Source organism: Monodelphis domestica, chromosome 7 (genome assembly GCF_027887165.1).
Source record: "Monodelphis domestica isolate mMonDom1 chromosome 7, mMonDom1.pri, whole genome shotgun sequence".
Taxonomy (NCBI): Eukaryota; Metazoa; Chordata; class Mammalia; order Didelphimorphia; family Didelphidae; genus Monodelphis; species Monodelphis domestica.
The window spans coordinates 207,249,244-207,265,099 of NC_077233.1; the positions used below are offsets into that span (position 1 = coordinate 207,249,244).

At 38.2% G+C, this 15,856-nt stretch overlaps 1 protein-coding gene across 1 annotated transcript in view; it reads left to right on the forward strand.

Annotated features, from left to right (window-relative positions):
* The window catches only part of GABBR2 (gamma-aminobutyric acid type B receptor subunit 2), a 737,774-nt gene that overhangs the window by 394,942 nt on the left and 326,976 nt on the right, over positions 1-15,856 (forward strand). The window contains exon 3 of the mRNA XM_056806338.1: positions 8,135-8,305. Coding sequence (XP_056662316.1) covers positions 8,135-8,305 — 171 coding nt within the window. The remainder of the gene's footprint in view (positions 1-8,134; positions 8,306-15,856) is intronic.

Sequence of the window (15,856 nt, forward strand, 5' to 3'; positions counted from 1 at the left end):
TAAGATGATTTTAGGTAGTTACTCTCTGATACAATGTCAACAGAAAAAAGAAAGAGTATTTGCCATGGATCAAATTAATGGCTTCTCAAAGGGATACTAGCCCTAGAAATTGTTAAAGAAAAAAAAACAGAATAATAGTACTCCTTCAAGAAAATTGTTGAATACTGAGACACTGGTCAGGCAACTAGTTAGAAGATCTTCAAAGATGAGAAAGAAGGCAACCAAGATTATGAGAGTATCAAAAAACATACATATATATATATATATATACATATACATAACATAAAAATATATTTCTATTCATATTTTTAAAAATATAAAAATTTCTTTTCAAATGAGTGAAGTAATTCTGCCAATTTGGGTTAGGATTAATGAGGCTATAAAACAGAAAAGAAAAGAAAAATTGTGGACGAAAATTGAAGGAAGCTCATGGAACCCCATGAGTCAAAAACATGCCCTTCTTCACCATCATCCCATAACATCCCTCACTTCCTTCAAGGAACAGTTCAGATGCCCTCTCCTACAAAAGGCTTTTCCTGTTATCCTCACTTCTCCTGCTCCTGGTTATTACTAGTTTGTCTCTGTCTCTATCTCTGTCTGTCTGTCTCTCTCAATATTTATTACTTTGTGTTTACTTACTTTATTATGTGGCATTTCCAGGTAGGATCAATCAATTTATTAAGCACCTACTATGTGCTAGGCACTACACTGTTGTGGATACACAAAGAAGCAAAAGACAGGCCTCTGCCTTCAAGAAGCTTACACTCTTTATGAGGGCACAACATGCAAACAAATACCTACAAAGCAGGCTATTGAGAGGAGAAATGGGAAATAATAGGGGAAAGATAAGGAAATTAAGCAGGGTTGGGAAGCTCCTTGAAGGTAGATATTGTTTTATTTTTGTCTTTGAACTCCCAGTGCCTTTCATAGTCCCTTGAATGTAGTAATTAGGCTGAATAATTGTTTGTTGAATTAAATGGAAACTGTGAAAAGTACTGCATGGAAATTGGGATAAGCTGAAATAAAGATTGTTACTCTAGGATCAAATATAAATTCTTCCATTTGTCCCTTAAAGCCCTTTCCAAACTGACTACAGTTTACCTTTCTGGGTCTATTACATGCTCCTCCTTTTCACAAACTCAATGATCTGACCCAAATGTTTACTTTGCTATTTTTCATGTACAACATCCCATCTCCGCCCTTTGGCACAGGATTCCCTCATACCCTGGGTATGCTCCTTCCTCATCTCTAGCTCTTACTATCTCTATTTTCCTTCAAACTTCAGCTCAAATACCAAGTCCTACAGGAGGGCTCTTCTGACCTTCCCACAGTAGCTAGTGTGCCTCACACCTTATATTACCTTATATTTATTTTGTATTTGTTATATATATATATATATATATAGAGAGAGAGAGAGAGAGAGAGAGAGAGAGAGAGAGAGAAAGAGAGAGAGAGAGAGAGAGAGAGAGAGAGAGAGAGAGAGAGAGAGAGAGAGAGAGAGAGAGAGAGAGAGAGAGAGAGAGAGAGGGAGAGAGAGAGAGAGGGAGGGAGGGAGAGAGAGAGAGAGAGAGAGAGAAATGTATGCATGTGTGTTGTCTCTTTCAATAGGATGAGAGCTACTAGAGGACAGAAACTTTCATTTTTGTCTCTACGTTCATCACCAATTCCTGGTATACACTAGTTATTCACTAAATCCTTTCAGAAGCAGCTTGGTGGTACAGTGGATAAGATGCTCATACTGAAGGCTGAGTTCAAATCCATCCTAAGACACTTCCTGGCTCTGTGACACTGGATAAGCCATTTAATCTCTGTTTGCCTCCATTTTATCAACTATAAAATGGGGATAATAATGACATCTACCACCCAAAGTTGTTGTGAGATCAAATAAGATATTTGTAAAGTGCTTAGCATAATGCCTGACTCATAGTAGGTGCTTAATAAATGTTTATTTCATTCCCTTCCCCACTGATTGATAAAAACTTTCAAGGCCTGAAAGAACTAAGAAGATTCTTATAGGAAGGCTTTCCCAACTTCTCTTAATTTTCCTTGCCTTCCCTCTGTTGATTTTCCCATTTATCCTGTTTATAGCTTGCTTTATATATATTTGTGTGCCTGTTGTCTCCCCCATTAGATTATAAATTAAGGGCAGAGGTAGTCTTTTGCTTCTTCTTGTATTTCCAGTGCTTAGCATAGTGCCTGGCACATAGTAGGTTCATAATAAAAGTTTATTTATCTATTGATTAGTTAAAGATGGCAGAAAATAAGATGCTAGTTGTTGTTGCTATTCAGTCTTTTTCCAGTCATGTCCATCTCTTTGTTACCCAATTTGAGGTTTTCCTGGCAGAAGTATTGGAATGGCCTTGCCATTCCTTCACCAACTCATTCCACAGATGAGGAAATTGAGACAAACAGAGTCACAAAGCTTATAAGTATCTAAAACTGAATTTGAACTCAGCAAAATGTCTTTCTGACTCTAGACCTGGCACTCTATCCACTATACCACCTCGTTACCCCTAGATATTGGGTGGATTCAGAGACAAAGTAGAAATGGCACAGCCCACCAGTGGATGAAAGCCACAACAAATAAGTTTATTTGATTGATATTTCTGCCTCTTTCATTGATACAAGTTGTTAAGTTTTTCAGGCCAACCATAAAGATATTCCATTCTTTATGTGACATGATGTGGTGATAGCATTACATAGATGCAAAGGAGAAAATGCCCAGTAAATGATGGAATCTGCCCTGAGTGCCTTAAAGTGGGTGGGGGCATATGGTATGAAGCACTCAAGGAAAGGTTCACATGCTACTGTATTAGCAGCCAGATCCCTCAGGAATGGAATGCTTCGGAAATAAGGTGACCCAGAAAATCTCAATAATTATCACCCCATCAGCCTCCTTTCATAAAGCTAGCTAACAGCTCTGTCACATTGAAACAGACTTTAAAACCTCCAGTTCTAGTCATGAGCCAACAGGTTTGTTCCCAACTTTTCTGGCCACATACAAGGTAGTCCTGAAGCCCCTAAAGAAAAATACAAAAATCAAGGCTCCATGGGCAGTGGGTTTGTGATTATAGAAAAGCATTCTACCTGGTGGAAACCACAGTAGTAATGATTTTATGGCACGAAGGGGGAATAACCTTGTCATATGTCAGCATCGCCGAAGAGATTAATATCTGATGGAGACCTGGAATCAAGATATTTCCAGAGCCATGTTAGTCAATGTCCTCATAGAGGGATATGGTCTCCCCAAAACCATTGGCAACTACCTTGGAGATATTCTTCTAGCACTTTATTGGAAAAAATAGATTATAGATTGTTGTAATATACCTTAAACATTTGATTTTTGTAATAATAATAATTAGCATTTATATAGCACTTTAAAATGTGCAAAGCAATTCGCAAATATTATCTCATGGGGGCAGCTAAGTGGTTCAATGGATAGAGAGCCAGGCCTAGAGATGGGAGGTCCTGCATTCACATCTGGCCTCACAGACTTCCTAGCTGGGTGACCCTGGGCAAGTTACTTAATCCCAATCTCCTAGTTCTTACCACTCTTCTGCCTTAGAAACAATACATAGTATGGATTATGAGATGGAATGTAAGGATTAGAAAATAATCTTATCTCATTACAAAAATTATCTCATTATAAATGTTACAAATGTTATCAAATTTAAAATAACAACATTATAGTTCTCATTACAAATATTATCTCAAATAGTTTTGCTCACAAAATCCCAAGAGTTTGTTGCTATTGTTATTCATTTTACAGAGGATAAGAACCTGAGGCAGATGGAAGTTAAGTAACTTGCCCAGTGTCACATAGCTAGTAAGTTTCTGAGACTGGATTTGAAATCACATCTCATTTTTGTAGATCTTTGTATTTTGTCTGCAAATGTTATGCTAGAGCTCTAAGAAAAGTCATAGTCACTAGAGAAAGTATACAGACTGATTGACATAGAAGTAAGTCTAAAATGGATGTGCTAAGAACACTTTTATTGTTGTTCAGTCATTTCAGTCACATCCAATTCTTCCTGACCCATTTGGGCTTTACTTGGCAAAGATACTGGAGTGGTTTGCCATTTTCTTCTCCAGCTCATTTTATCAATAAGGAAACTGAGGCCAATAGGGTTAACTGACTTGCCTAAGGTCACACATTTGAACTCAGTAAGATGAGTCTTCCAGCCTCTACACCCAGGGCTCTCTCCCCTGTGCCACCTAGCTGCCCCGAAGAGCACTCACTACCTTTCTGATAACATGCATGGAGGTCACTTTGAGCTAAGCTTCTCTCAGACACCAACTTTTATAGGACAACACAGAGAAGGGAACAGAAGACATAAAGTCATATTAACATCTTATACAAATCAGCCTGAATTACCTCCCACAACAACACACACTGATGAGGTTCCCTGGAAAATAAGAGCAAAATGTTCAACACCATCAATGGTGCCTGTGCTGATGTGGGCACTGCAATGCTGGTCCTCATTGGAAAGTGAATAGCAGAAGTTTATAGTTGTCCCCTGGGAAGTGGGGAAACCTATATGTACAATTCTCTAGACTAATTATCTGACAAAGGAAGACTTCTATAATAGGTCAAAGGGGCAATTAGGGGGTGAAAAAAACTCAACAACAACAACAACAATAGATCAAGGGTAGCATAAGATACTAGAGATAGTGCCAGTCAATCCTGGATAGGTTGTGGATCAAGACAATGAAAAATACACAGACAACAGTAAAAAGAGCCCTGGATTTGGAATAAGAACTGGATCCATAACCTATCTTGTGTCTTATGACCTTAATGTTCTTGGAAAGTCACTTAAACTGTCTGTAAGGCATTTTCCATATCTATAGAATGATGGTGGTGGGAGAGATGGACTTGAAAACCTCTAAAGTTCCTTCCAGCTCTGCATCTAACACCCTAGTAGAATGGATGTCATTGGTCCATAAACAGTCTACTAGTGGGTCAAAAATTCATGAGAGGAATCAGTGTTGTGACTGATCAGCTAGAGATTAAAACAGTAAGAAAGGGACTGAACATGAATTTCTCTCACTCTCTTTGTGTTGATTGAAAATAGATATGAATGACTGTATTACTGAATAATGATGGTGATGATGGTGATGATAACAAGAGAATTCTTTAGTGTTTGGAAGGTACTTTATTTGTTATCTCTCATTATTCTTACAACTATGGGAATTAGGTACAATTATAATCCCCATTTCACAGATAAGGGAACTAAGGCAAATAGAAGTTAAGTGATTTTCCAAGGGTTATACAACTAGCAAGTGGTATCACAGTGGGTTGAGCACCAAGCTTGGAATTGGGAGGACCTCAATTCAGATCTGATTTCAGACACTTCGTAGTTGTGTGACTCTGGGCAAGTCACTTAACCCCAACTGCCTAATCCTTGCCACTCCTCTGTCTTAAAACTGATACTAAGATAGAAAGTAAGGATTAAGAAAATTAGGGATTAATGGGTAGGGAGAAGCTAACAAAAGAGATGGGGGAAAATATTGATGAGATACATAAAAGGAAAACCAGGCAAATGAATTATCAAAGAAGCCAAATGTGCAATTATAATTAAAATTATCTTTAGAGACTAATTTTGGGGTAAGAAAATAAACTTATTGGTCATATAAAGTTTATTGGTTAGGCCAGAATCATGCCCAATAAAATGATAGAGGTCTCCATGGCTCTCTCACAACCAGGGACAACCCAAACTGGGTCAGAGCAGCTTAATAAATAGATGTTTAGGAGTTCATTATTCAACCCCTCCTTTGAATATCCCAAGACATCTTTAATTAGTGATAGCTAATTAAGAGGTGGTCTATCAACCTATTTACCCCTCTTCATCCCCACAAGTGGATAGGTCCAATATCCAGAAAAACCCTTCTTCTCTTCATTTAGCAACATAACTCTGTTAAAAAGGAATATACTTCTTGAGATTCCTAAGGACAAAAAAAAAAATGCAAAAAGAAGGACACTAGATGGTATCTCTGACCCAGATCGCAGACATAGGAATAGGCAGTAAATCTCCCTAATATATAGAAATTAATACAATATGTTAAAAATAAATTCTCACAATCAGAAAGGCTCAGGAAGGAGAAAGGGGTGGTCAACAGTATCAGATGCTTCAGAAAACTCAATAAGGATAAGGACTAAGAAAATGCCATTGAATTTTGCTATAAAGATACCATTGGTGACCTTAGAAGAAGTAATTTCAATGGAATCATGGGGATGGGAGACAAAATTGAAAAGAGTTAAGGTATAGGTAGATGGCAAAGTAGGTGAACATGAGGACCCCCAAAGTCCCTTCCATCTCTATATCTATGACCCTAGGTAGAATGGATGTCATAGGACCATAAACAGTTCACTAGTAGGTCAAAAACTCATGAGATGAAGCAATGATATATAATTGTTCAACTAGAGATTAAAACAAGAAAGAGATCATGTGCAAATCTCTCTCACCCTAATTGAGTTGGTTGAATATAGATATGAAGTAAATGATGATGATGATGATATAACAGTAATAGCAATTCTCTCTTAAACATTGTAATTACTTAAAATCACATAGGAATTGTTTGAAATCAGATGGCAAAGCAGAGGCCATAACTAGATTTTTCTTCTTTAAAGTTTGGCAGTGAACTGTGGGGTAAGGAGTAAGATTCTAGCTTAAAGAGATAGTATGATTGAGAGCAGGGTTGTTTGTTTTTAGAAACAGCAAGACCCGAACATGTTTATTGACAGGAAAAAAAATTGAGGAAAAGGCAAAGATTGAAGATATATTAAAAAGTATGAATGATTGATAGAAAATGGTTCAGGGGAAGCTTACCTGTAAGGGTTTATATTACAAAGGAGAGTTGATACTCTGGTGGGAAAGGGGATTTCAGTAGAGCTGGAAAGGACTTTAGCAATCAAGCAACAAATTGACCAACATTTATTAAGTATGTTCTATGCACTAGATACTATGCCAAGAACAAAGAATACAAAGACAAAAATGAAACAATTTGTGCTCTCAAGAAGCCTACTTTCTATTACCTAGCTGAACCCCCATTTTTGCAGATGACGAAACTACCAGAATGGGGAGACATGACTTACCTAAGGTCAAACAGGCAATGAACAGCAGAGTTGAGAGTCATCCTCAGGCCCTCTAACTCCCAGTCTTTCTGCCCCACTGAGGACAGGATGAGTTGCTGTTGAATTTTAAAGCATAGAAGGAACTTCAAGGAGTTCATCAAATGGATCCAGTTTTCTCAGAAAACTAGGAAGCAAGATTATCTACTGAAAATCATCCAGCATTTGGAGGTTTGGGGAAAGTAGAAAACATTTGATATGGTCACTGTAGGAGATGGGATCAAAAATCACTTGGAGATGAATAAAAGACTTGCTGAAGTAGTGAAGGCCATGCTGAGCTTCAGTTTTATAGAGGAATTTGAAGGACTAGCCCTAATCAGCACAGTTTTGTGACTTTCTCCAACAACTCTTCATGAACTGAAAGAAAGAACAGAGGCAACAAAGAGTAGATTTAACTACAAATGAAAATTAGCCAGGAAATGATGAGCTCTGTCAAGTTAAAAACAACACTCCAAATGAATTTACCTCTTTGTGATTGATAAAGGTCTTTATATATGCCTTGTTCACAAGGAACTAAGGCCCTAACCTATTGGGAAAGACCTTCATGAGATAAGGCTAATGTAATGGAAAAAGCACTAGTTTTGAAAGAAGCAATAAGCCCTGGGCATGTTTATAGACAGGAAATAAAGAATCAAGGGAAAGATTGGAGATGTTAAAAAAAAAAGGAGAACGACTGATGGAAAATAGTTCAAGGAAGCTTTATCTGAAAGGGTTGATAATACAAAGGAACAAGTCAGAAAACCTGGTTCAGATCCTATCCCTGAACTTTCATAGCCATGTAACTCTGTTCAAAGTCATTTCTTCAAGCCTCAGTTTCCTCATCTGTAAAATAGAGATAAAAAAATACTTGCTTTGCTGACCTCTTGAAATTATTATCAGGGAAGCAGTCTGAAAATCTTATACTACAAAGGAATCATGTTAGTATTATTCTAGATCTTAAACTGAATATAGCTGCTTTGAGTTCAACCTAAGAGAAATATTTTCTGGTTTCTTTTTTTTTTTCAGCTTTCATTCGCAGCCACCACACCAGTCCTAGCTGATAAGAAAAAATATCCTTATTTCTTTCGAACTGTACCATCAGATAATGCTGTCAATCCTGCAATTTTGAAGTTGCTAAAATATTACCAATGGAAACGGGTGGGGACCCTAACCCAGGACATCCAAAGATTTTCAGAGGTAAGATCCTTTTAGTGGCCTTATGGATTCTTGTCTCAAAAATGTTTTTATCGATAACTGTGAGCAATTTTATACCCTATTGGATTGCTTACAAGACAATAGTATGGTTTAATTTAGGTGACCTCCTAACACAAGATGTGCATGTGATGTTCTCTTTGAATATTTTCTAGGTTAAGTTCAACTATAGGCTTATTTTGTCTACAAAAATATAAGAGCCTTGGGATTAATTGGTGGATATTACCAGTAAAAACTGGATAATTAATATAATCCAAAATAAAAAAAATTCCTCAATCATTCTTTGTATCCAAATTCTCTAGATAGCATAACTCTCCAATTCACTTTGCCTTTCCCATCACAATTGTTTAAAAATCACTAGCTTTCTCTTTGTAGAAGTGGGGGACCATGGGTATAGAATACTATAGGTAATTTCAACTTTTTCAATATATTATTTAGTTTCAATGGGTTTTTTCTTACCCTTTTTTTGTTCTTTATTAAAAGGGATGGATCTCTGGGAGGGGATTGGGTTATAAAACAGTAGAGAATATAAGTGATATAAAAACAAAGGATATCAATAAAACCCACATAAAAACCAAAAACATCACTATCTTTCACCAGAAGGAGAGGCTTCCTCCAACAAGAAATTATTGAGAAGACTAGGAATCAGGAAGTCAACATCTATTTCAATTTCTAGCAGCTCATGAAGCCTAAATCTCCCCTTATTGCCTTTTCCCATAAGTGATGATGACACTTAAGGGAACTAAGGAAAGATGGTCCTATGTGGACCTAGGCCAAGGGAAGATAAAAACTCAAGCTAAGAAAATCTTGTGGCCTCTGGAAAAAAAACTGAAGTGATGAAGCTGCAAAGGAAAGTTTGTACTTCTATTATCTAAAAATAGAATAGACTTTTTCAAAAATATAGATAAGATTCCTACAGAATGGGGAATGCCCTATATGGAAATCCCCTTCCATTATAGATAGGCAACTTACCAGCTATATAAGGTCTTAAAAGAAGTTCTTGATTTGTCCATTGCCAAAGAGTTGTGTAAGAGGAAGGACTCAAACCTAGATTTTCAAAATTGCAAGATCAATGCTTTAGCTACTATAACCTCACACTGCCTCTAAGAAGATATTAATAGGATATTTTATTTTTAATATGCAAAAAGGATAGTTTTGGTATGGTAGGGAAAGCACTGAATAGAGAGATAAGAGATCTAGAACCTAAAGTTCCTGTTTTTCCACTAATTAGCTTTGTGAGTATGGGCATATGAGTTACCACTATATAATCTCCTGATTATACATTTAGAGCTTTAAAAGACCTTTAGAGCTATTGTCAGGATAAAAGTAAAATAATCTTTGTAAAGTGCTTTTCAAACCTCAAGGCACTACATAACTGTTAGGTCTAATTATTATTATTTTATAACCCAACCCCTTTATTTTATTGTTAAGTTCCAGAGAGCTTAAGTGTTTTGTCTGAGGTTACAAAGCTTATAAGCAGTAGGAACCATAATTCAAATCCAGATTGTCTGGCTCCTCATTCAGCATCTTCACTACCCTCTAATGTCCCTTCTAGGTTTAACATTCTATAATCTTAAATATAGCAAAAGAATGAGAAATGACTGTGACATCTTGGTAAACTGGACCACAAGAGTCACAAGATAGGGATTCTGCTCTCTACTTTGCCATCTACCAACTGTATGTATAACTATGGACAGGATCTTTAACTCCTCCCAACCACTTTCCTCTCCTATAAAATAGAGATCATCATCTCTGCTCTGCCTTCTTTGCTAGAATCTTGCATGAGATTCAAATAAGACGATAGATATAGATATAAAATGTCTTGGAAACTCTTAAAGCACTCCATCTCCATACTGATTAGTGCAAATAACATTTATCTCTCAAAGTGGTCACCTATTCAAATTGGCACTACATATTTTCATTGGGCTGAAACCAATGGCAGTATCTTATGCAATTATAATTTCAATAGGGCAAGTCCAAATTTCTTTAATCACTTCAAAGGATTCATTATTATTTGCACTAATTGAAATCTAGGTGGCACATATTTTAAGGTTGTATTAATTGGAGTAAAGCATTTATCATCATCACTAGCACTGCTATTAACATGTCCCTTTGTTGCTTTACTCACCAGCAGGCAGGAAGGGATCACATAACAGGTACTTTTCCCCAACAGAAGGATTTACTAGTCATCAGCTAATAAAGAGGCTTCTGACAGGAAGGCCCTCATTCTATAAGGAAAAAGAAAAAAAGAAAAAACTATTGGATTTTTTCAAATGTGAAACAAGAAAGAGTAGAATCATTTCCTACATTACCACATTTTTGCCTAATAATGTCATAGGTACTTCTGTATTTCTAGCCAGAGCATTTCTTCTTGGCCTTTCTTCTTGTGTCTAACAAACTAAATAGAGCTTGGGCTGGATTGAACTGGAAGTTCAGGCAACTTTCTACTTTCTATGTTGGTATAAAGATAATAATAATCATAATTTATATGTGTATAGCACTAAGAAGGCAAGCAATTTGATACAGGTTATACATGTGCAGTCATGAAAAACATTTCCATTTTAGTCATAAAAGAAAGGAAGGAAGGAAGCAAGAAAGGAAGGAAGGAAGGAAGGAAGCAAGGAAGTAAGGAAGGAAACAAGGAAGGAAGCAAGGAAGGAAGCAAGGAAGGAAGGAAGCAAGGAAGGAAGCAAGCAAGGAAGGAAGGAAGGAAGCAAGGAAGCAAGGAAGGAAGCAAGGAAGGAAGGAAGGAAGGAAGCAAGGAAGGAAGCAAGGAAGCAAGGAAGGAAGGAAGCAAGGAAGCAAGGAAGGAAGCAAGGAAGGAAGCAAGGAAGCAAGGAAGCAAGGAAGCAAGGAAGCAAGGAAGGAAGCAAGGAAGGAAGCAAGGAAGGAAGGAAGGAAAAAGAATGTATTAAAAGCTTACTATATAGGAGGCAGTCTGCTAAGCACAAGAAATATTAATATGAGCAAGACAATCTCTGCTCTCAAAGAGCTTCCATTTTAATGAGGAAAGGACATATGGAGAGGAGCAGAAGAGCAGGAAGGTGACATGTATATAACCTGGCATAGAGATAAAAATGAAATGGAGACTGGATCTGAACAATATAAGGATGGACCTTACCAGTCACAATTCAGGATGGTTCCAGGCCTTATGATGCCTCAACTAGTACACTTTACTGATGCTGTATCTACTTAAAGTTAGCATGGTATTGTGGAAAGGAGTCAGAAAGATCTAGAATCAAATGCCTCCAATATTTATTAGCAATGTGATCCTAGGAAAGTCATTCTTAGCCTCAGTTTCCTCATCTGTAAAATGAAGGTATTGGACTCAATGACCCCCAAGATCTTCTCCACTCTAAATCTATGCTCCTATAGTACTATACCTGAGAAAATGATGAAAAACTCTGTTAATGTACATCTGTCTACTCAACTTCCTCCAAGTGCTTGGTTAGCATTTCTTACTTAGCAGGCCTGGGGCCTTTTTTGGTGGGAAACCTCTTCTCCTTGGGACAGGATGTATTCGGGTGCTATTGCTGGCAGATATTCTGCTTTTAAATCTCAGTCCAGCTGACTCCTCTTAATTCCCCCAGTTCTTGGCAGAATTCCTCTTGATGACTGGGCTTGATCATTGAAAAGCAGATGCTGGAAGCCTTCCAGAAAGTAACAGCTTTTCTTGACTGGAAATGAAATTGGATTCCTTTATGAAATTGGTCAGTCGACAAAGTCAAGCTGTTCTACTCCAGGGCACTTAAACGGGAAGAAATGTGAAGTTGGAGGGTGGGGGGAATCCTTCAACATAGGCTTGATGTCTGAAGGCTGATGTTTTATTTTAGCCTCAGGTGGCTACCATCACAACTTTTTCAGTGCCTGAGTTGAAATGATGCTGAGTTTTCAAACTAGTCTGTGCCCTGGCATGAATGCTAGTCAGACGACCACCCTAGCTTTCATTCTTAGAAGCCTGTAAGATTCCACTGAGAATATCCACAAAGGAAAAGGTTAATTTCCTTAGTAGGTCATTTTTCACTCCTTAGAAAGGGCATTCCAAGACCACTACTATGATCTACCTGGAGTATAGGAAAGAAAGCTCCAAGAAACTCAAGTCAATCCAGACCTGAGATCTACAAAGAATAATTCCCCAAATATATGCATTTCTTGGGCATTGTCCATGGGAAGAATTTATATCTATCTATCCAGGTCCTCAAACCACAGCCCTCTAACTAAAATGACTCACTGAGGAAGTTAGTTCTTTCCTATGTGGGCATTTTCAGAGGAGTATCAGGGGGCAACTAGGTAATAGAGTGGATGATTGCTGGAATCAAGAAACCCTGTGTTCAGTTCCAGCCTCAGATACTTACTAGCTGAGCAAATCATTTAATTTCTGTCTACCTCCATTTCCTCATCCATAAAAATGGGAATAATGATAGCACCTATATCCCAGGGTTATTCTGAAGACCAAATAATATTTGTAAATCTCTTTGCAAAACCCTAATGTACTATATAAATGCTACCTATTAATATTATTATACTAATTTTTATCTATTATAAATTTCTGTTCCACAAGCTCTGCTGAATCATAGCCACATAAATTTAGAGCTGGCAGGGACCTTGGAATCCCATCCCCTCATCTTATAGATAAACTCAAGCCTTCCTGACTCCACCAACAGTGCTCTCTCCACTGAAACATCTAATTGCTTCTATAAGATCCCACTGTGGAGCAATTCTTTTAGTCAACCCATTTACAATCTATAAATTCTCCACAGCTACTATTATAAAGGACAGCTAGGTAGCACAGTGGATAGAGTACCTGACCTGGAGTCAGAAAGACTGAACTACCAGAGTTCAAATCTACCCTTAATTACAATTTCCAGCTGTTTTGTGATCTGGAGCAAGTCATTGCCTCAGTTTCCTCATCAATAAAGTGAACTGCAAAAGGAAATTGCAAACCACTCTAGTATTGTCCCCAAGAAAATCCCAAATTAAGTTTTGGAGAGTCAGACACAACTGGAAAAAAAAAGACTGAACAATAACTGTTATCATCTTCTCTCACCTTCATTGCCCTTGACTGGGCCTTCTATTTTACTAAAAAAACCAAAACCAAGAACTGTGAGCTCCTTCAGCTTCTCTCCTCACCTCAAAATTCTTCATAATTTTTTACCCATCCTATCTTCTTTCTTCTCAGAGGAGGGGGCTTCCCTAGTCTTTGCTAAGGCTAACTCTTCTACCTGTGCCCTTGTTCCTGTCTTATCCTGTGGCTTCCTGGACCTTACCACTTCAGCCTTCCTCTTTCTTTCATACTTTTTTAAACCTCTTCTTCACAGGTTCTTTGCTTTGGCCTACAGACATGTTTAGACCTCCTTAACAAAAAAAAACAAACAAACAAACAAACAAAAAACCTTCCATCTCACCATACCTGGAGATCCCATCTCAGAACTTACTTCTTTTTCATTGCCAAACTTCAAGGAAGAATAAGCCTCATTCTCAAACTCTATTGCACACTCACCCTTTAACTCCCTGAAAATCTGGCTTTCATGTTTAATAGTCTTATGAAACTGCCCTAGGTCAACAAAGACCTCTGAATTACTAAATCTTGGTCCAAATTCAATTCAGCACTCACTGTTTAAAAATTCTTAGGTAGTTTATTTTTTTTCCAATTACATGTAAAAAAATTTAACCTTCCTTATTTAAATTTTGAGTTCCAGATACTCTCTCCTCCTCCATCACATCACAGGCAAGCAATTTGTAACAGGTTTTACATGTGCAGTCATGCAAAATACATTTCCATTTTAGTTATGGTGTAAAAGAAATAGGAAGGAAGGAAGGAAGGAAGGAAGGAAGGAAGGAAGGAAGGAAGGAAGGAAGGAAGGAAGGAAGGAAGGAAGGAAGGAAGGAAGGGAGGAAGGGAGGAAGGGAGGAAGGGAGGAAGGAAGGAAGGAAGGAAGGAAGGAAGGAAGGAAGGAAGGAAGGAAGGAAGGAAGGAAGGAAGGAAGGAAGGAAGGAAGGAAGGAAGGAAGAGAGGAAGGAAGGAAGGAGAGAGAGAGAAGGAGGTATGGATGGAGGGAAGGAAAAAAGTAGACTTCAATCTGCATTCAGATTCCATTGTTCTTTCTTTGCATGTGAATGTCATTTTTCATCATGTCTTTCAGAATAGTCTTAGATCATATTATTGCTGAGAATATCTGTCATTTACAATTGATTGTCATACAGTTTTGCTGTTACTTTGTACAATGTTCTCCTGTTTCTTCAGCAATCATTTATTAAGGCTTCCTGTACAAAGCTCTATGCCTCTTCCTTGATCTGTTCTTGGTATTTAATCCTGTTGCTTCTCCTCTACTCTTATATTCTCTTTCCTCAGATTCTGTGACTTGGTTCTTGAGTCCTGCTTTTCTGATTAATCCTCTGTACCCTATGATAACTCCTCTTCCTACACACCCCAGTTTCCCTTAATTCAGACATTTTCTCAAAACTGCCTTGTCTTACCCCTTAAGGATCTCATCCAATCCCTAAGCTCCCACTCATCATTTGATACTTAACTCTAGCCTAAATTCTCTGGTCAGCCTTTCCAACTGCTTTCTGGGTATCTGGATATCCTGCTAGGCCCTGAAATGCATTATACCCTAAACCAGCATTGGTGAAGTATTGGCACTCAAACTGCTCCATTCCCTTCTTCCCAGCGCCTGAGGACATTTTTGCATGCCACACTGCTAGTTCCAGAGGCCCAAAACAAGCCCTTGGTGTGTGGGGCTCACAGGCAGCTTGAATCTTCCCTCTGGGCACTGGCACTGAAAACCTTGCCAAGCTGCCCTCAGTCAACCCGTTACCTATAAGCTCCCACCTTCTCTTCCTGAACTCCCTATTTGTGTTCAAATTTACTTAGTCACCCTTGCTTGAAACCTTACTTTCCCTCTTCCTTCTCTCTTATATCCAATTAGTCGCTAAAGTCTGCCTCTTCTGCCTCCACAACCTGGACTCAATGACAGAAAGGCCCTTCCAGTCCTAAATTGGAGTTCTAGACTCTCTCCCTACTTTTCTAACTCCTGCCTTCACCATCCTTTCCCAAGCCCTCACTCCATCTCATCTGCCTCACCTGGCCTTATAACTGGTTTCCCCACCTCCCTTGGGCTCCCTTCCAACATCTTTCAGTGCCATTCAGTGCCAAATTAATCTCGATCTATGCATCTGTTACCCAAGATCCTTTGCTAGTTCCACCTTGCTTACACAATCAAGCCTACTTTCTCCTTAACGTAGTGTTCAAGTCCATCCATCATTCAGCTTCGATCTCCTTTTCCAGGCTTTGCTCACATCACCCCTATATTCCAAGCAAAATGGACTTTTCACTTTCCTTAAACACATTTCACACTGTTCTGCTAGCAGGCCTTCAGGGCCAGGAACCATTGTGACTGCTCACCCCATCCTGCAGGAGATTTTCTCTTACTAGAGACTCCTATAATGATGTCACTTTTCATTTCTCTTATCATCCTAATGCAAATACTTTCCCCTACCTTCCTCCTCTCAGGTTCGTGGATTTCTTCCCTGCAT